The following is a 20704-nucleotide window of genomic DNA, read 5'->3' on the forward strand; positions in this document are numbered from 1 at the left end:
ACAGTTACCATAGGACCCAGTGGTTGCATTACTGGGTATTTGTAGAGAAATGAAAACCTATGTTTACATAAAAACCTATACACAGCTGTTCACAGCTGCTTTAGCCGTAAGAGCCCCAAACTGGAAACAGCCGAATGGTTAAACAAACACGGTACATCCACACCTGGAACACCACTCGGCAATAGCGGAGCTGCTGACACACACCCACCTGGACGGCTCTCACTCCTCATGCTGAGTGAAAAAGCCAATTTCAAAAGGTTACAAACCTCACAATTCCACTTATGTGATGTTTTAAACATAAAATTAAAGAAATGGAGAAAGGAGAGCAGTGGTTGCCGGAGGGTAGGGATGGGGAAGATGTGAGAGGTGGATATGGTTATAAGAAGACAACACGAAGGAACTTTATGGTTATGAGAATGCTCTGAATTTTTAAAAAAACTTTATTGGGGCAAGTTGATTTACAATGTCGTGTTAGTTTCTGCTATACAACAAAGTGAATCGGTTATACATATACATATCTCCACTTTTTTAGATTCTTTTCTCATATAGGTCACTGTATTGAGTAGAGTTCCCTGTGCTATAGCGTAGGTCCTTACTAGTTATCTATAACTTTGATGGTGATTTTTGTTTTTGTTTTTGGTTTCACTGGGTCTTCGTCGCTGCATGCAGGATTTCTCTAGTTACGGCGAGCGGGGGCTATCTTCGTTGCTGTGCACGAGCTTCTCACTGCAACGGCTTCTCGTCGCCGAGCACAGGCTCTGGGTGCTCAGGGTTCAGCAGCTGCAGCACGTGGGCTCAGCAGTTGGGGCTTGCACGCTCCAGAGCTCAGGCTACTCTTGTTCTGGCACATGGGTTTAGTTGCTCCTCCGCCTGTGGATACTTCCCAGACCAGGGACCAAACCCACGTCCTCTGCGTTGGGAGGTGGATTCTTATCCACTATACCACCAGGGAAGTCCTCTTTTTTATCTGTAGTAGTCCGTATGTCAACTCCAACCTCCCAGTTTATCCCTGCCTGCTCCCCAATGTTCGGTATCTTGACTGTGAATTTACACAACATAATTATATAGAATTACACACACACACAAAGGTGAAATCTGGATAAGCTCTGTGGATTGTACCAACGTCATTTTCTTGGGTTTGATATTAGTTATTTGAGATGCTACCAGTAACCTCCCTGGTAAAACATTTTTTTTTGGAGGGGGGGTAACATCCTCTCAATCTGTAATTACCTGAAAAAAAACTTTAAAAAAAGTCTATCAGAGATGCATAACAACATATTTACAGATTACATGATACAGCTCTTAGGTTTGTTTTAAAATATATTCTAGTAATTAAAAAAACAAAACAGTAGAAGACATAGATGAAACAGAATTGAAAAGATGTTGCTAAATGTTGAAGCTGGGTGAATAATACATAGGGAAAACACTAGTTTTGTGTTTGCAGACTTCCCAAATAAAAAACTTTAGACTATTTAGTTTAGGACTAAGCCTAACTTACACAGCCTTACTCAATGCTGTAACTTTTCCATACAAATTGAGTTCAATGCTTGTAATTCTTTCATTCACAAAGTTTATTATGACCTTTTATTGCTGCCAAGTCGCTTCAGTCGTGTCCGACTCTATGCGACCCCATAGACGGCAGTCCATCAGGCTCCCCCGTCCCTGGGATTCTCCAGGCAAGAACACTGGAGTGGGTTGCCATTTCCTTCTCCAATGCATGAAAGTGAAAAGTCAAAGTGAAGTCGCTCAGTCGTGTCTGGCTCTTCGCAACCCCATGGACTGCAGCCTACCAGGCTCCTCCGTCCATGGGATTTTCCAAGCAAGAATACTGGAGTGGGGTGCCATGACCTTTTATTAAGAGCTCATAAATCACATGCTTAATCTGATTTCATTGACTACTTTTTCCCTCCACGCATTCTCCCAAAGTTATAAAAAATAAACATTTATAAATATACAGTGAGGATCATGCAGTTTTTACACAGTAAGAGTTGGGTCAAAGTTTCAGGTTGTCCAAGCATATCCCAGTGTCTCGTTCAGGACAGAATTAGAGCAGCATGGCCTCTGAAGTCTCAACAGCAGAAGGGCAATTCTTTTCCAAATTTCACCTCATCACTCAGCATTACAGCATCAACAGGGGCTTTTCTGGGAAGTATCAGGAGAAACTGCTGGAATGACCACTCCAAGAAGTGGAATTTTTCCCTGTACCTGCCATGGCTCGACCCTGGAACTGTATTTAAACTTAACAAAGAGCCAAATGACAAGCTTGGAAGGGGTCAGCACAGGTCCGATCTGACGACTATAACTGGAAGGGTTTCAGGTCACTACAGACGGGGGAAACTCTTATTTGGTCTAGAGCTGGGGAGTCCGATTTTCTCATTCTGCTTCCCTTGTTCAGTTACTGATAGCAGCACTTTCCTTCCAGCCAGTGGGATGATGTGTTTAGAGAATAGTGAGGCCAGCACATGGAGCCTGCTGCCTGCTGTCAGCAGGCTGCCAGGCTTTTTGAGTTTTCAAATTCAACCAAAAGGATGGAAGACTAAGAGATGACTGCAGAGGCTGAGTATCAGGAGAGCTCAGGATGGACCTAAGGACTTTACCCAGGGTCTCGTGTTTTCTGTGTATTAACTTCCAAGTTTCACTGGCATTTCTCTTCCTCAGACTTAAGTTTGAAAACCTTTTCCTTTGGAGACCAGCCAAAGGTATCAGCTTGCCCAGCATCTTCCTTTCTTGGTTTGTAGGCACATCAAGGATGAAGAGGCAAAGAGCTTGGGCAGATTCAGACATGCGGGTTCTTCTTGGCCCACTTCTGCCTTAAGGTGGGCACATGGCCTTCTATCCATGCCAGCCTCCAGCAGACCTGCCAGGTTTCTCAGCCTTTGGACCATATGGCCAAGCCCGGCCTTCAAAATCTCATCCCTACCATCTCCCAGTCCCATCGATCCTTTTCCTATTGTATAAAATCAATGATTCTGCTATCAAATCATAGCATAGTACATCCACTGATATAGGGTCTTGCCAAAGAAAAATCTCTTTTCCAGGATGGTGCAGAACTTGGTCGTTCCCAGGCACATGTTCCATGACAGGACAGTAAATGATAAACCTCTCAGGAGAGGGCACTGCCCTGCCTCAGGGAGATTGCATAAGATGCTGATGAGAGTCAGTGCTGTCTTCCATTCTCCTCCCCATGAAGGCATCTGGTCACGCCTCCTGACTCCTGCTGGCCCTACAATGAGGCTGCAATGGGTGAGCCTCCTGCTTCCAACATGTTGAAAAAGGGCAAGTCACCTTCAACCAAATCAACAGGGCACTTGCAGCCCAGGCAAGCAGAGAAATAAGGAGTTTCTAGGATGATAAATTGGTGCCACAAACTGTTGGCCAAGGAAAGGGTCCAGATATCCTGAAACACAAACTAAGCACACCGTCTTTCTGGCAACGAGCACAGCAGGCAGAGAGCCCTTTCTCTCTGCTACCTTCTCTCGTCTCCCAGGTTTCAAAGAATCAAGTTCCATGATTATAAATGAATTCACCATTCCTGTACCCCATGGTATGGCCAGCTGATTAAAAGTCTCATCATTTCTTCATCAACCCAAAAATCCAGCGAGAATAGGTAACTGTAATAGAGTTGGCTATTAAAATCATGCCTGGTTCACACCCCACAGCCTCGGCTCAACCCGAGACGACCACCTTCCTCTTCCCTCGAGTGGCTTTAACTCGCCCAGGAGGGTGGCATCCACACCTCTGTACAAGGCAGGCTTCCTTCTCGGCTCAGGAGAGGGACCTAGAAAGAAGAGGAATCCTTGGAGCCCACCTGGCGGGGCCCCACCAGCTCTCCTTCTGGTGAGGGGAACAAAAACTGCTGGGCTGTGCGGGTTGGTCCCTGGGCTGCAGGATGCTCAACCTCCATGCAACAAGAAAGAGGTACGTGCAGGAAACGAGGATGGAGAGGAAGGGGGGGAACACTTCCTGTCACCCAAGTAGCTCTGCCCAAGGCTCAGACCCACCATGAGCCTCTCTTTTCTGCCCAGGAGCAGAGAAGACCACCTCGGTTGGACGGGGAGGCGTCTCTGCACCCCAGCCTCCAACTCACTTCTTCCTGCGGATCTTGGGTTTCTTCACGGGCCGCAGATAGGGGTTATCGATGATACTCTCCTCCCCATTTCGGCTCCCCGACAAGGAGGGGTTCTGCTGCAGAACAGAGGTGTTCTCCTTCTCGGCTCCAGAATCATCCTTTGAGCAAAAGCCGAAATAAAGCAAAACAACCAGCAGCATAAGGAAAGTGATCATGCCTGCGGCTAAGAACCACTACAAGTACCCTTCTCATTGAGAAATCAGAAGCTGGGCTAATGGGCCTCTCTCTGCCCCAGAGGAGGCCAGGCAGTGGCTGCGATCAGAGGAAGGCGGGAGTGCCAGGTGACACAGTGGAGCACAGAACACAAGATCCTGAGAAGGCAGGGACAGGAGTCGGAAGGGGACAGAGAGCTGGGGGGGCAGGGAGTCAGGGACCACAAGTCAGATGCTTCAGCCTGTGGGGACACAAAGAAAAAGAGAAGTGGGACTTCCTTGGTGGCCCAGTGGCTAAGACTTCTTGCTCCCAAGGCAGGGGGCTCAGGTTCAATCTCTGGTCAAGGAACTAGAATCCACATGCCACAACAAAGATAAGAGATCCGGAGTGCCACAAGGAAGCCCCAGCGCAATCAAATAAATACTTTTTAAAACTTAGAGAGAGAGAGAAGGGGCCCTCAGTCCCCTGCAGGACTGAGAGGTACCGGACCAGAACAGATCGTGTGCACGGAGCCCCTCCTGGAGCTAACTTCATGTAAATCATGATCTCCTTCCCCACAAATTCTCAAGCATCTGGTACTTGCAACGTGGTGCCAATGGTCATATCCCAGCGAAGGCCGGAAATTGCTGGAGCCCTGAGAGCTCCCACGAAGGCACCAACATGGGAATGTCATCCACCACCTCCACATGTGGCCCGTGGATCAGGCCTCTCACTGTTCATTTTTCAAGAAAAGTGATTTTTGGAGAAAAGTTTATACATTTGAGTATATTCAATACGATCTTGAAGATTTTTTTTTTAAAAGCACAATGGGATGCAGACATAGAAAACAGCGATGATGCTGAAGTTTTACAAACTGCTTCTGGAAATACGGGTGGCTGATTTTCCCTTCCTTTTTTACACTCTCTATTTTCCAACTTCTTTAAAATGAGCAGAAGCTGCAGGAGAGGCGTTGGGGGGAATCACACGAAGGGCTCAGGCCCAAGTGGCAGTAAGTGACCAGAAGCTGCTGGCTGGGCTGCACCCCCTGGTGACAGGCCAAAGGCTCCGTCACTGAGGTTCCTGGTCTGCGTATGTTAGTCACTCAGTCGTGTCCGACTCTTTGCAACCCCGTGGACTGTAGCCCACCAGGCTCCCCTGTCCATGGGATTCTCCAGCCAAGAATACTGGAGTGGGTTGCTTTTTCCTTCTCTAAGGGATCTTCCTGACCCAGGGATGAAACCGGGGTCTCCTGCATTAAAAACAGATTTTTTACTATTTGAGCCACCAGGTCAGCTGTTGTATAACTTGAGGCAAAAGAGGATCTGACCTCAAGCAGGAGATGGCACTGTCAGAAGACAGCAGGGCAGAGGACGCTGTCATCAGGGATAGGAGAAGTAGATGAAAGAAATAAATTAACTAAACTGAGTGACTTGGGCTCAGAAAGGCCAGACTCAGGCAATGTGTATGCTCTGTGTGAACCCAAGGCACCCAAGGGTGCTGCCTCCAGCCTCGGGTTCCAACACCATTTCCACGGCAACACCTCCCACTTGAACCTACCCAGCTGTCACCTCTCCCGTGACCTCCAGGCCTGCACGGCCACTGTCACTCTACCACCTGCCATCTCCAGGCATCTCAAATTCAATGTGCCTGAAACAACCCCGAGCACAAACAGCTCCTCCCACTGCCATAGGTGATGGCAACTCCATTCTCCCCTTGGCCCAAGCCCCCAAATCCGGTCATGCCTGCTTTTCTTCTTTCTCTGATATATCCCCCAGCCAATCTGTTAGGAAAATTTCTCGGCCTTACTTTCAGAATATAGGCAGAATCTACTTCCATTATTTCTAGTGGAACCCCCTAGTAGGACCCCCTGCTGTGTCCCACCTGGATGGACAGCCGCCTCCTAACAGCCATCCCATCACAGTCCATCCTCTGCCTGCCCGTGGTCACCAGCACGGCCAATGCTCCCTGGAGCAACTCAGACCTGCCCCTCCTCCGCCCCACATCCTCTCATGACTCCCACTTCACCCAATGGGAAGACAGCTCCTCACACTGCTCACAAGGCCCTTCCTGACCTGACCTCTCCCTCTTCCTCTCCCCCACGCCCATCCCATCGGCCTCAGTCACAGCCCCTCTCGCCTTCCTACTGTTCCCTTTCCAGGACACTGCCCCAGAGAGCCCAAGGCTCAATCCTTCACCTCCTTCAAGACGGCTCGGATGTCACCTTCCCTATGATGTGTACCCTGAGCACCCTACGTAAAACGGAAACCTCCAGCTTTACCCTGGATCTTTCCCTACTCAGTGCCCCCGCCTGCACCCAGAGCACTTTTCATCTTTAACATACGACACAGTGACGGATTTATGTGTTACGCTTCATGGTCAAGCCCCCACTGCCAGCACATGGGCTGCCAAGAGGCAGCGGTCGTCTTTGTGCTGGTCACTGATGTGTCCCAAGCACCCAGAACAATGTCTGGCACCTACCAGGTATTAAGTAAATACTTGTTGAATTAGTGAATGGTATATTGTTCAGAAAAGAGTAAAGGGTGAGGCACTGGGATTGCCTGCAGACGGCAGCTGGTTCGAATGTACGAGAAAATAATCATCTGATACACCAATTTAAAATGAAGAGCCCCTTCATGTTCCTAGATAGAGAAACTAGAACCAAGCTCAACAAAGTAACTACCTAGCAACAGTCCGTGACAGCTTTGTCCTCCACAGATAAAAGAACACGTTAAAACACCAGTTAGTGAACTCCTTGTTAACAATGTCTGTATAAAGACAGGAAATAACCTAATGTCCACAGGGGACTGGCTTGTAAAGTCCACACAAGAGGGTGGAACTATAGGGAGGGGCAAAACAGCTCTGCATACAAGGATGTGGAATGACCGCCAAGTAGCTCCACAAGGGAAGAAAGCAAGGGGTAAAAACTGCAATTTGCTGTGTATGTTCAAAACAACAATTAAAAAGCATCTCTAAGGCCTTCCCCGGCGGCCCAGGGGTTAAGACTCCACGCTTCCAATGCAGGGAGTATAGGTTTGCTCCCTGGTCGGAGAACTGTAAGATCCCACGTGCTGCACAGCATGGCCAAAAAAATAAATTCAAACAAAGTCTCTAGAAGGATTCACAAGAGAGTGGTGATGCTGGCTGCTCTGTAGGAGGGAAAGGGAGAGTGAAAGAGGGTCACCACACATCTTTTTGTACATTCTGGATTTTAAATGTTTGATTGTTGTCAGTCCAACAAAATAACAAGCCCAATTAATTGTCCAAAAATTGTTGCTGGAATCCTTCTCTTGAAGATTTTTATTTCTCTGTTCTGTACAGAAGAGCACACGGCCATACAGCAGGGGTGGGGAGGGGGTGAGCAGGGGTGCCTTGGGCTGCCGTATGCCAAGCACCCAACACAGATGAGCTGATTTTATCTCAGGTTCCTCACTTCCCCTTGAAGTAGGCATTCTCATTTGTAAGGAAACAGACTCAGATGCTGGGTCAGGCAACCAACATCACGTAGTGGAAAGCAGCCCGGTCTGGATTTGCAGCCAGGCCAGTCTGACTCCCCAGGCTCAGGTCTTTTTACTCTTTGCTGTCTGGCTTGGCCTCCAGGGATCCTGAAGTCCTCAGGCAGCTCCTGGCATCCAGTCCGCCTCGCTGCACTCACCGCCATGACCTCATCTAAGTCACTCCCCAGGGTGTTAAGTAACTCAACTGCAAGCTCTTGAGCTTACTTACAAAGGGATTGTGATGCTTGTTTAGAAGATTCCTCCTTCTCATAAGGTGAACCTCATCTTAGTCCATGACCCAATCACCATATCTTAGACCGACTTAACAGAGTCCAAACCAGAAGCGTAGGATAACAAGCTCCTCTGCTTTACGTAAAGCCACGGGCCGCCAGCCCTAATTCTGAAAGGAATAATTCAATATTAAAGAGATATGTGATCAGGCAAGGGAGACTGTCAATAAACTAGAGTCAGAACTGGCACTCTCCACCTGCATCCCAGGGCTGCGGGCTACCACCTGGGGCCTCACAGCTCAGAGAAGCCTCAGTCCGGTTACGACCACTGAGCCACCTCTTGCTTAAAAGCCAGGGCCAGCCTTAAAGGACAGATGAATATGGCAACCTCACTCTTAGGGTCCAATAAGCCTTAAAGGCATTAGAGCTTCTGGCAGGTCTGTGCCTCTACTTGGAACTCTCTCTCCTGATGCATAAATAAGAGTGGCTCTTAGCCTCTTACTCGCGGAGGACAATACATCATAACCAGAAAGGAACACCCCCAAGTTTCCACGCGCACACTCCCCTCCTCAACCTTTGTCTCTGTCCACACTCTTTGTCTCCTATCCTGGCTGGGAAAGTCCACAATCAGGTTAACCCCTCCTTTGGGGTACTGGATTCCTGCCCTACCAAAGATCATCATTCCAAAATGTTTTCCTCTCCTGAATCACTTTACCAGATCACTCCCATCAGCACAGGCATCTTGTCACACCTCTCTGACCTTAATTCTTTCCCTTTAGTTACCACTCCATTTCTCTCCTTCCCACCACAGCAAAATTCCTTGAAATCACAGTCTACATTTAATGGAACTTTCTGTGATGATTTAACTGTTCGTATCTGCACTGCCCAGCAGGGTAGCAGGAGTCACAGGTGGCTACAGAAATGTAGCTGGTGTGACTAAGGAACTGAATTTTTTGTTATATTTAATTTACATCAATTTAGACTTAGTTGCCTGTGGACTACTTGCCACTGTGAAGAACAACACAAGTCTGTACTCACTAACTCCAGTTTCTCTCCTCCCATTCTCTTTGAATTCACTTGCTCTCATTCTTCCTGAAATGGCGTTGCCAAATCTAAGGGACAAAGTTTCGGTCCTCACATGGCTGGAACCAGCCACAGGTGCAGACAAAGCAGATCAAGCGGATCACTCTCCTCCTCCTGAAGCTTTCTTCCCTTGGCGTCCAGGATGCACCACCTTCCCTGCTGTGCCTTCTCCACATCCTTGGCTGGTTCCTTGTCTCCTCACCTGCTGAACAGTGCAGAGCCCCAGGGCTCAGTCCTGGTACTTCTCTTTTTTATCCTCATTGCTCCCTAGGCACTCATCTGGTCTCTCGTGGTTTTCAACACTATCTACATGCTGAGGACTCCCAGACTTGCACTTTGAGCCCAAACACCTTCCTACCTGACATCACCATGACTTTTTGTGACTCCACAGACTGCAGCCCATCAGGCTCCTCCGGGTTTATCCGGGCAGGATTATCCGGGCAAGAATACTGGAGTAGGTTGCCATTTCCCTCTCCAGGGCATCTTCCCGACCCAGGGATCAAACCTGCATCTCCTGCAGCTCCTACATTGGCAGGAGGATTCTTTAGCACTGAGCCACTAGGGAGGCCCCTACCTGATCTCACCACCCGGATATAATAAGCATCTCAAACTTACCTCATGTACACCTCAACTCCTGGTTCCCCCGCTACCCTTGTTCCACCGCAAAACCTCCCCTTTCTTGGCTGAAGGCAAGTCCTTCTTTCCTACTGTTCAGGCAAAAAACTTTGCATTTGTCTTTGACTCTCTTTCTCTCACATTCACTCTATCAGTCGGTTCTTTTCTGAAAATTATCTAGAATTTGGCTAAATAATCTACCTGACCATGTCTCTCCCTCTGCCACCATCTCTCAGCTTCCTGCTCCAGCCTCCCGAGCGGGCTCTGCTCCGCCCTCACCCTGAGTAGTCCACCTCGACCGCACAACCTCACCCATCCCGAGACCCACCTCTGCTTAGCAGGTCCCGCGGCTCCCATCTCACTGACAAAAAGCCCAAGTGCTGGTGTACCGTGAAGACCTGAGCCCCGGGAGCTCCCTGACCCCGTCCCCTGCTGCTCCCCTCTTACTCGCGTCCCCCTGGTCACCCCCACGGCCTCTGCTCTTCTTCAACACAGCAGTTCCCACCTTGGGGCCTTTGCATCTGCCATTTCCTCTGCGGGGAAGGCTCCCCTCCCAGAAAAGTGCAGGCCTTGTTCCCTCAGCCTTTGCTTACCTATCCACCTCTCACTCACCCTGTCTAATACCACACCCCCAGGCCCATACCTACTCCTGTCCCCTAAGGTCTCATTTTTCCTTAGTTCCGTGAGGGCATGATGTTTTGCCTATTTTGCCTTCTGCTAATTTCGCAGCACCTGACACATGCCTGACTCTGGCAGGGGCTCATTCAGTATCTGCTGGATGACTGAACGAATCCCCAGGGAGCAAGAGATCACATCACCACAGACCCATCATGCAAGTCCCTCACAAGAGGCCAGAGACTGAGGGGGTCCTGTCCAACCCCTGGGGAGACAGGCAGTGAGCAGCACTGCGGGGGTGGGGGTGGGGGGGTGCGCTGAAGCAGACGGAAGGCTGGACCCACCGGGCTGATGTGAAGAGGGAGGTTCTCTGTGTCCGTCTGCTCGTCCTGCTCCGAGGAATCCGTCTCCTCCATCTGCTGCATCTCCAGCTCGGACGGAAGAAGAGCCGTCAGGTAGGGGATGGTGAAAGGCCTGGCAGCGATCACTGGGGGATTGGAAGAGAGGCCAGGAGCCTTACGACACATCAGTGAGCAGCACCCAGCGGCAGGGATGGCTCACACGCTGGGGCACTCACCATGGGCCAGGTAACACTTACACGTTACCTTTAATCCTCATCTCCACCTTACTAAACAAGTACAATTACCAGCCTCATCTTACAGATGGGGAACTTGAAGAATGGAGAGGTTATGAGACCCCCTCAAACACACAGGAAGTGGCAGAGTGGGATATGAACCCAGGCAATACGACTTCAGAGCTTCTTTTACCAAGCACCAGAGAGGACTGGGGCTGAATCCTAGCGAAGCATCAGCTTAGTGATCTTATACCCGAGGCCAGTTAGCCCCTCAGCTTCATTACTAGAGCAAAGATATGGATCCCTTCAGCCTGAAGGACCAAGTCCTGACAGTGGACCTGAGAACTCTTGGCCTGGAGTATATCCATGGAGCTGGAGGGCACTCCAGGTAAAGGAGCAATCCAATTCCTCCAAAAAGCAATGAGGCTGAGGAGAAATTACTGTTTAAAAAAAAATTGAAAGAAAGTCTCTGTGTATACTTCTATGGTAGAATTAACAGGAGACACTCAAAGATTATTTTCAACATGGCTCAGGTATGGGTCCTGCACACAGAAAGAACTAGGTCTGAATACCATCTGCTCACCATGTGACCTTCAGCAAATTACTCCATTGCTTTTCTCTAGAAGCCTTGGCTTCTTGGAAGGGCAGTGGAAATAGTTCCTGACTCAGAGGTTCACTCAAGGAGCTCACAAGGTAACAGAAGGGAAGTGATCAGCATAGTTTCTGGACTTAGTAACCTAGCTGCTGTAGATCCATGGCCAGGAACACAGCGAGGATCCACGAGGAGCCTGCTGACCCATCCAAGCCCATCGCCCTCGCTCCCCTAGGGAAACCCTGAGGCTGATGGAGGAAGGAACTTGGTCACAGAGCGAAATGGTAGTGCTGAGATGAGAACTTCAGTGGTGGGCCCTGTGAGAGGATACCAGGAAGGTGAAGCCTGGCTCTGTAACTGCCTGGACCCTGACGCCAGGTCCTTCTACCACCAGGGCTGCCTTCTCACTGGATGAGCCTCCCCAACGCCCAGGGCTCAGTCACTCTTGAGGTAACCTCAACTCAACGAACCTCAAGCACCCACTTTCAACACAGGTCATGACTATTTTGGAGTGATCGTTAGGGACAGGCCCTGAAGATCTGGAAAAAAGAGCCAGAAATCTGAAGAACAAGTTCCACCCAAGATAAGGACAAAGCTTACTTGTTTCTTCCAACCACAATGAGGGAGGGAAGAGAGGACGATGCCTCAAGGAGAAGGCAGGGTCCACAGAGGGGAAAGACTCACGTGGAAACGTGCTGACGTCATCTTTGAAAAGACTCTGGGTCTCGCCTGTCTTGGCCATGAAACGGGTGAGTGCCCGCTCCACGTCGCGTCTCTGGGACGCGGCCTTCTCTCGCAGGACCTGGTAGTCTGACACGGGCTCGCGGTACGTCTAAAGGGACAGCAGCAAAGACGCAGAGAAAATACCCGTGATCGCACTGCTCTTGAGTCCCTGCCTTGCTGTTGCTCTGTCCTCCCACCCTTTAAATGACCCTCTACCGTCACCCAGAGCAGAGATCTCCAAGGGCGGTGGAAGGGCACAAAGAAAGCAATAAGACTATCATTAACATTTACTTTGAATCTTAAAAATTAAGAAATGTACAAATATTTATATAGTGATTGATCCTAGGCCTTCATTTAGCTCCCATGACAGCTGGACTCAGGCATAAGAAATGTATCCTCAAGGGAGAATGGGGAATTGTCCACCTCTAACCCCCTCCAAGCCCTGATGGGACCACCCAGGACCCTTGGTGCAATGTGATAACAAGATTTTCTGACATGTTTGAAATCTTCCCCAAATGAAGAATTTGATGAGATCCTGAACACTCTGCTTAAAAAACATTAAAAAGCAAGATCTTACGATTATTTTTAAGACAACTGCTTGACATTTATTACAAAAGTCAGAAATTTAATTAACAAAATTCTTCAAATAATTGGTAGGTGAGAATGAAAAAAAATTACTCTTATGGTTTATTAAGGACAGCCTAAGATGCCACCTATCTTTGTAATGTATCTTTTTCAACTATGAGAGCTGTTAAAGTTTCAAAATAAACTGAACCTAGAATCAGACCTGTGACTTCGTATTCCACCAAGATTTAAACCAAGATTTCAAAAAATGCAAGAGCATAGGCTATCATGTAGTTGCCACTAAAAAGGAGCCAACAGGTTTCCCGAACCTTGAATAAGGGTCAGATAATCTTCCAACGTACGTTGTTTTCATATGGAATTACATTATAACTTGCACGTAAAAGAGCAAACAAATCCCTGGGATTCTCCAGGCAAGAACACCGCAGTGGGCTGCCATTGCCTTCTCCAATGCGTGAAAGTGAAAAGTGAAAGTGAAGTCGCTCAGTCGTGTCCGACTTTTAGCAACCCTATGGACTGCAGCCTACCAGGCTCCTCCGTCCATGGGATTTTCCAGGCAAGAGTACTGGAGTGGGGTGCCACTGCTTTCTCCTATGATAAATTACATTTCATATTACCAAGCTTTTTTTTTTTTTGGCTGTGCCACATGGGATGCAGGATCTTAGTTTCCCGACCTGGGATCAAATTCATGCCCCTGCAGTGGAACAGTGGTCTTAACCACTGGACCACCAAGGAAGTCCCACCAAGTATGTTTTAAGTAACTTTTACCCTGATTTCAAAAATAACTCTTACCTATTATGGAAAATTTGGAAAACCCAGAAAAGCATACACAAAACAACACTTGGCTACACTCTAACCAAGAATTACTATCAATGTTTTGTGGAATAGGTCTTTTCTTTATGTGGCTAGGTACTTTTGTATCTAGAGGATATTAACAAGTGATGGCAAGAATACACAGAAGAACCAGAACCATCTTCATGACCCAGATAACCACAATAGTATGATCCCCCACCTAGAGCCAGACATCCTGGAATGGGAAGTCAAGTGGACCTTAGCAAGCATTGCTATGAACAAAGCTGGTGGAGATGATGGAATTCCAGTTGAGCTATTTCAAATCCTAAAAGACGATGCTGTGAAAGTGCTGCACTCAATATGCCAGCAAATCTGGAAAACTTGGCAGTGGACACAGGCCTGGAAAAGGTCAGTTTTCATTCCAATCCCAAAGAAAGGCAATGCCAAAGAATGTTCAAACTATTGCACAATTGCACTCATCTCATATGCTAGCAAAGTAATGCTCAAAATTCTCCAAGCCAGGCTTCAACAGTATGTGAATTGTGAAATTCCAGATATTCAAGCCGGATTTAGAAAAGGCAGAAGAATCAGAGATCAAATTGTCAACATCTGTTGGGTCATTGAAAAAGTAAGAGTTCTAGAAAAACATCTACTTCTGCTTTATTGACTATGCCAAAGCCTTTGACTGTGTGGATCACAATAAACTGTGGAAAATGCTTTAAGAGACGGGAATAGCAGACCACCTGACCTGCCTCCTGAGAAATCTGTATGCAGGTCAAGAAGCAATAGTTAGAACCAGACATGGAACAAAAAACTGGTTCCAAATTGGGAAAGGAGCACGTCAAGGCTGTATATTATCACCTTGTTTCTTTAACTTATATGAAGAGTACATCATGTGAAATGCCGGGCTGGAAGAAGCACAAGCTGGAATCAAGATTGCTGGAAGAAATATCAATAACCTCATATATGCAGATGACACCACTCTTATGGCAGAAAGTGAACAAGAACTAAAGAGCCTCTTGATGAAAGTGTAAGAGGGGAGTGAAAAAGTTGGCTCAGAACTCAAGATTCAGAAAACTAAGATCGTGGCATCCAGTCCATCACTTCATGGCAAATAGATGCAGAAACAATGAAAACAGTGAAAGACTTTATTTCCTTGGGCTCCAAAATCACTGCAGATGGTGACTGCAGCCATGAGATTAAAAGACAGTTGCTCCTTGGAAGAAGCACTATGACCACCATAGACAGCATATTAAAAAGCAGAGACATTACTTTGCTGACAAAAGTCCATCTAGTCAAAGCTATGGTTTTTCCAGTAGTCATGTATGGATGTGAGAGTTGGACTATAAAGAAAGCTGAGTGCCAAAGAATTGATGCTTTTGAACTATGGTGTTGGAGAAGACTCTTGAGAGAGTCCCTTGGCCTGCAAGGAGATCCAACCAGTCCGTTGTAAAGGAAATCAGTCCTGAATATTCATTGGAAAGACTGATGCTGAAACTCCAGTACTTTGGCCACCTGATGCGAAGAACTGACTCAGTGGAAAAGACCCTGATGCTGGGAAAGATTGAAGCCGGGGGGGAGAAAGGGATGACAGAGGTTGAGATGGTTGGCATCACCAACTTGATGGACCTGAGTTTGAGCAAGCTCCGGGAATTGGTGATGGACAGGAAAGCCTGGCATGCTGCAGTCCATGAGGTTACAAAGAATCAGACACAACTGAGCAACCGAACTGACTTTTGTGTCTGGATGGGAGAGGCAAAATTGTGCCAGCTTCAATTTCTTCGTTAACTCTATTTTTGCCAGCAAAGTGCAGAAGATAGCCAAATTGGAGACATTTTGGAGGAGAGACATTCTGAGTCCTGAACTACCCTGTTACCGATAAACTTATGGACTCCAGTCTGACAGCCAGGTAGAATTGAGTCTGCTTTTGCATCAGTCACAGCCTCTAGCATGGCCTTGTCACTCACCGGAGTTTTGATGTAGGTGTGGGGGTCGGGAAACTCAGGGAAATGGCTGGGGATGTGTGGCGGGTGGGGTCGGTTCTGTCCTGCAGTGAGGGCCTTGGGGGTCACCGGCTGATTGGTCACCGGAGCTGCAACAGAGTCACGACTGGTTACTCTTCCACCAGAGGTCTTGCGTCTTTAACCCAACCCTCCTTTTCTCAAAATAAACGCTGGACCTCAGTGTTCTATGCAACAGGCACTTTGTACTTCTACCAATAAAAGGCGTTCAATGGCCTGAGGACCTGAAAGGGTACCCCTGCCCCCAACCTCTGCTTAACCTGGGATGACATTCCCATGTACAATAATCTGCGCGCGTGCCTCTCAGGTAGGTGAGTTGGTGGCTGTGACAAGTTAACTAGGTAAACGAGAGGCCTGAGGAACTAAGCAAGTTAGGTGGGCTGCTCGCTCTTTTCAAGAACCCAAGTGACAAAGACAAACACTGAGCCAGGGAAAGTTAAGTGAGGAGGGGATTAAAACGGCACCTTCCACTGCTGCCGTGAGAGATTCCTAAAAAGATGCCAGCCTGAAAAGAGTGATGAAACAAAAACAAACTAATGAATTCTTGCCAGGTTCCATAAACCCAAACTAGTTACTCCAACTCAGTTTATGGTGCTCAGTGTATCGAAGGCAGAGATCATCAAACTTTTTCTATAAAGGGACAAAAAGTAAATATTTTAGGTTTCGCAAGTCATGCAGTCTGTCACAACTACTGAACCCTGCCATTACAGCAAGAAAGCAACCATAGGTAATAAGTAAATGTGGCTGTGTACCCACAAAGGTTTATTTACAAAAATAGGTGGTGGGCCACAGTACCCATAGTTTACTGACTCTTGATCTAAGCAGGAACAAGAACTCTCATATTTCTCAAGTAGCATCGAGATGAATTTCACAACCTAATTCCATCGGCCCAAATCAAGATTACACTGTAGGTAGCCCCAAATAATGGAAAGGAGCCTGCAGTGAGGCAGTAGCTATAACCAGTCCCTGCCCTATTCAATTACTTCACTCTACCAGCATTAATTGAGCACTATCGGATATCTTGGTTCACAGTCACTTACGGGCGGTGATGACCATCCTCTGAGACCGTTTTGCATACGCAGGGAGAGTGTCCACATTGAAACCTAAGAGACAGGAAAACAAAAATCACTGCCTAGGCCACTAAACATGGAAGGGGAAGTAATGCTGCGGTGAAACAGTTTAAACTCCCGACTTTGCTGCCACTCAAAGGAAGCTCCAACAGAGTCCCCCAGAGGAGTTAAGAGGTCTCTTACAGGGGTTCAGAGGAACCCTCTTGTGATAACTGTCAAGCTGAAAGCAAACCAGAGACTCACGAGGAGATTCAAGGACATTCAGCAGACCAGCCTGCCTCCTGGGGACTCCTCTCTCTCTCTCATGTTCCCAACTCAGCTGCACCGAAGAAATGGAAACTGGAGATGTACTCACCCATCTCGACAAGGGTGACCACAATATCTGACAGTGTGGGCTGGGTCCTGGCTGTGTGCTCACAGTAAGACTTGGCACTCCTTCCAATTTCTGAAATGTCTAAGGAAGGATCAAAAGCAGAAAGTCTTGTTCTCAGTTCCCAAATGGTTAAACACAGAACGATCATATGAGCCAGCAACTCCACTCTTAGGTATACACCCGAGTGAAAGGAAAACAGGGACTCAAACAGACACTTGCGTCTGCATGTTTACAGCAGCACTGTTCACAGCAGCCAAAAGGGAGAGACAGCCCAACGTCCATCCACAGAGGAACACATCCAGAAAATGTAGTCTATACCTTTAACGGAGTATTACTCAGCCTTCAAATGGAATGGCATTCTGATATAAGATACATGAATGAACTTTTTGGTTTTTTTCTTAACTTTGTATTTTATATTGGAGTATAGCCAATGCAATTAACAATACTGTGACAGTTTCAGGTAGACAGCAAAGGGACTCAGTCATAATATACATGTATCTATTCTCCTCTAAACTCCCTCCCATCTAGGTTTCCTGTGTTTTTATAAAATATTTATTTACTTATTAATTTTTAAATTGTTGGCTGTGCTGGGTCTTTGTCGCTGCCCAGAGGCTTTCTCTAGTTGCAGAGAGTGAGGGCTGCTCTTCCCTGTGGAGCGCGGGCTTCTCACTGTGGTGGCCTGTCTTATTGTGGAGCACGTGCTCTAGAGCTCACAGCCTTAGCTGCCCCATGGTATGTGGAATCTTCTTGAACCAGGGATTGAACCCGTGTCCCCTGCATTGCAAGGCAGATTCTTAACCACTGGACCACCAGAGAAGCCCATGAATGAACTTCGAAAACATCCTGCTAAGTGAAATAAGCCAACCAGTCAAACATTTTAAGATTCCACTTACATGAGGTATATAGAAAAAAAGAAAATCCATAGGGACAAAAATTAGATTAGAGGTTACCAGGAGCTGGGAAGAAGGAGGGATAGGGGGCTGTTGTTCATGGCTACAGAGTTACTGTTCAGAACCATGAAAAAGTAAAGTTCTGAAAATGGACAGTGCTGATGGCTGACACCACTGTGACTATATTTAACACTACTGAATGCTTAAAAGTAATTAAAATCGTAATTTTATGGTATGTATATTGTGCCATCAAAAAAATAAATAAATAAAGGTCTTATTATTTGGGTGTCAGTTTTTTTTTCTTTTACCTGAAGCTGAAACCTCTTTTTCAGTCACTCAGAAGTCCCTCAGGGGAAAGGGGAAACAGGAGGCTAGGCTCCATGAATGGGCTTCAGAGGTGGATGAGCAGTTTCAGGAAAATTCTGAAATTGTGCTCCATTTTACACAAACACAAAAAGCCTGTGGACTTAAGTATTTTCATAATAAAATGAGACATTCTTTGACTTTTTCCACTCTCACTCTCTGTCATGTTTTCCAGAGGCTATGTCACCTGTGATGACATCATGGCTTTGCTGGCTAATGGAATGTGTCCATGTGCATCCTTGTTTTAGGATGTTCTCAATTTCATTTTCTAATGTGGCAAAATCTCTCTATATAAAGCCCATGTTGATATTTCCCTCGTGGTCCAGTGGTTAAGAATCCACCTGCCAATGCAGGGGATACAAGTTCAATCCTTGGTCTAGGAAAATTCCACATGCCGCAGGGCAAGTCAGTCCATGTACCACAGCTACCGAGTCCACACTCTGCAACGACTAAAGCCCATGCACCCTGGGGCCTGTGATCTGCAACAAGAAAAGCCACTGTGATGAGAAGCCTATGCACGGCAACTAGAGTAGCCCCTGCTCGCTGCATCTGCAGGAAGCCTGCACGCAGCAACAAAGACCTAGAGCAGCCCCTGCCTCCAAAAGAGCTTAATTTAAAAAAAAAAAAGAGAGAATATTATATAAAAAAAAGCCCATGTATACAAAATTCCTTAGGACCCTCAATATTTAAGAATCTAAAGGAGTTTGAGATAGCTGCTTTAGGAAAACATTTGGTATTTTGAAGTCCCAAACATCAGCTGCAGAGTCATCTCACCCCAGATCACACCCTTCCTGGAGCAGCCCACATCCATGACTGACCAAGATTACAAAGGCAGGGCTTTGGGGGCCTACTGTCAGAAACTCTGATGGGCAATAATCCCTCCAGGGTTCCCTGCTGAGCTGGCCAATTCTTTGTTTGAACTTTTCCCTCTCTTCCTAAACCTTTCTCTCACTTCCATTCACAGGGCTGATTCCTCCCAAAACACCTTAATGCCCCATCCCTCATCTCATCCTTCCCTTCCCTACCCAAGGCCCAAAGAGGGAAATACATTGATTATGCACAACCCTGTGTGAGACCATTCCAGGCTCCTAAATCTTAAGATACTTTCTTTTAAAAGCAGTGGTGGGTTTTTTTTTTTTTTCCATTTTGTAAAACTTATCCTCCCTCACTCTTTGTATCACATAATATAGCATTTGATTATATAATGTGTGGCATCTATTTCATGGGACTTAATCCTGACTCTCCAATAAAAGTGCAAATTCTTTGAGCATAGAGAACAAACAGTAATAATAACACCACCTACAAGTCATTGAGGGCTTACATTTTCAGCTTTGACTGTTTTACATATATATCTCACTTATACTCAAAAGTCCAAAATGTGCAAATTATTACCCCTTTTCACAAATAAGGAAATTGAGGTTCAGGAAGTTTAGTGGTTGACCCAAGCTATTAAGTGGCAGAGTGAGAACTTACACCCAGGTCTATCTTATTCTAAAGCCTGTTAGTCGCTTAACAGTGTCCTTCCTTTTCTTAAACCTTTTCAACACTATCATGATGCAGGACACAGAACAGATGTTTGACTGGAAGAAGGCCTACTGTTTCCTATCGTTTCCTGGTACTTACAGCTCTGCAGCATCTCTGTCAATGTTTCCACAGATGCTTTCTCAGCACTCTCAAACCCTGCCTCTGTCAGCAGGGAGCTCACAACCACTTGCAGGGTTCGCCTCCGGGCCAGATGGTAGTTATCAGCAGGGTTAGTGGACTGTTTACTTCCTGATCTCTGTGAATCAGCAGCCCAGAAACAGAGAACATTTTTATTCACTGGACAATGATGCAATTAGAGCTCACATACTGTCACTGGCAAGCAAAGGTTCTTTTGCTAAATACTTACAGGTACTTTGGATTTATAGCTCTTGGCCAAATGAACAGTAACTGAGCATCCTAGGGGCTCTAAATTCGGAGACAAACTTTCTGCCTACCTAACACTTAACAATTCCATAACACAAAGCGGCTGTTTTTTCTATTTTAGCAGATTTTCAGAATATATAGCTGAAAAAACATGCATGATGGGATTGGAACTCGTGCCCATCTCCCAGAAAAAAAGTGATCTCTGTTTCTCGTTCTTCCCATCTCCAGACCATTTCACTAACGAGGAGAGTCAAAGCAACAAACAACACATGATGCTGAGAAGACGACAGAAAAAGTAGGAAACCTAAATTATTTTGAAATGGGAATCCCTCCCAACTTTAGCGGGCCAATAAGAAGGCGAAAACGGCCTCACTGGACCAATCAGGAGCTGTTCCGGGTTCCCAACCCCTCCCCCTCCAACAAAGAACGGGCCAATCAGTACACAGGTCCACCGACTCCGGAGGCCGCTGCCAAGTCTCGAGAATGGCGCGTGGGGGGGGAGATGGAGAGTCACGTAC

At 46.9% G+C, this 20704-nt stretch overlaps 1 protein-coding gene across 1 annotated transcript in view; it reads right to left on the reverse strand.

The window, feature by feature from the left end:
* Positions 1 to 633: 633 nt before the first annotated feature.
* TAF8 (TAF8 RNA polymerase II, TATA box binding protein (TBP)-associated factor, 43kDa) overlaps positions 634 to 20704 on the reverse strand; it is a 28518-nt gene continuing 8447 nt past the window's right edge. The window contains exons 6-13 of the mRNA XM_010863247.1: positions 19902 to 20099; positions 17008 to 17106; positions 16623 to 16685; positions 15529 to 15653; positions 12149 to 12296; positions 10643 to 10785; positions 4088 to 4227; positions 634 to 3778 (exon numbers count right to left, since the gene is read on the reverse strand). Of these exons, the coding sequence (XP_010861549.1) occupies positions 3766 to 3778; positions 4088 to 4227; positions 10643 to 10785; positions 12149 to 12296; positions 15529 to 15653; positions 16623 to 16685; positions 17008 to 17106; positions 19902 to 20099 (929 nt within the window). The 3' untranslated portion in view covers positions 634 to 3765. The remainder of the gene's footprint in view (positions 3779 to 4087; positions 4228 to 10642; positions 10786 to 12148; positions 12297 to 15528; positions 15654 to 16622; positions 16686 to 17007; positions 17107 to 19901; positions 20100 to 20704) is intronic.

This window comes from Bison bison, unplaced genomic scaffold (assembly GCF_000754665.1).
Source record: "Bison bison bison isolate TAMUID 2011002044 unplaced genomic scaffold, Bison_UMD1.0 scf7180017864487, whole genome shotgun sequence".
Classification (NCBI taxonomy): Eukaryota; Metazoa; Chordata; class Mammalia; order Artiodactyla; family Bovidae; genus Bison; species Bison bison.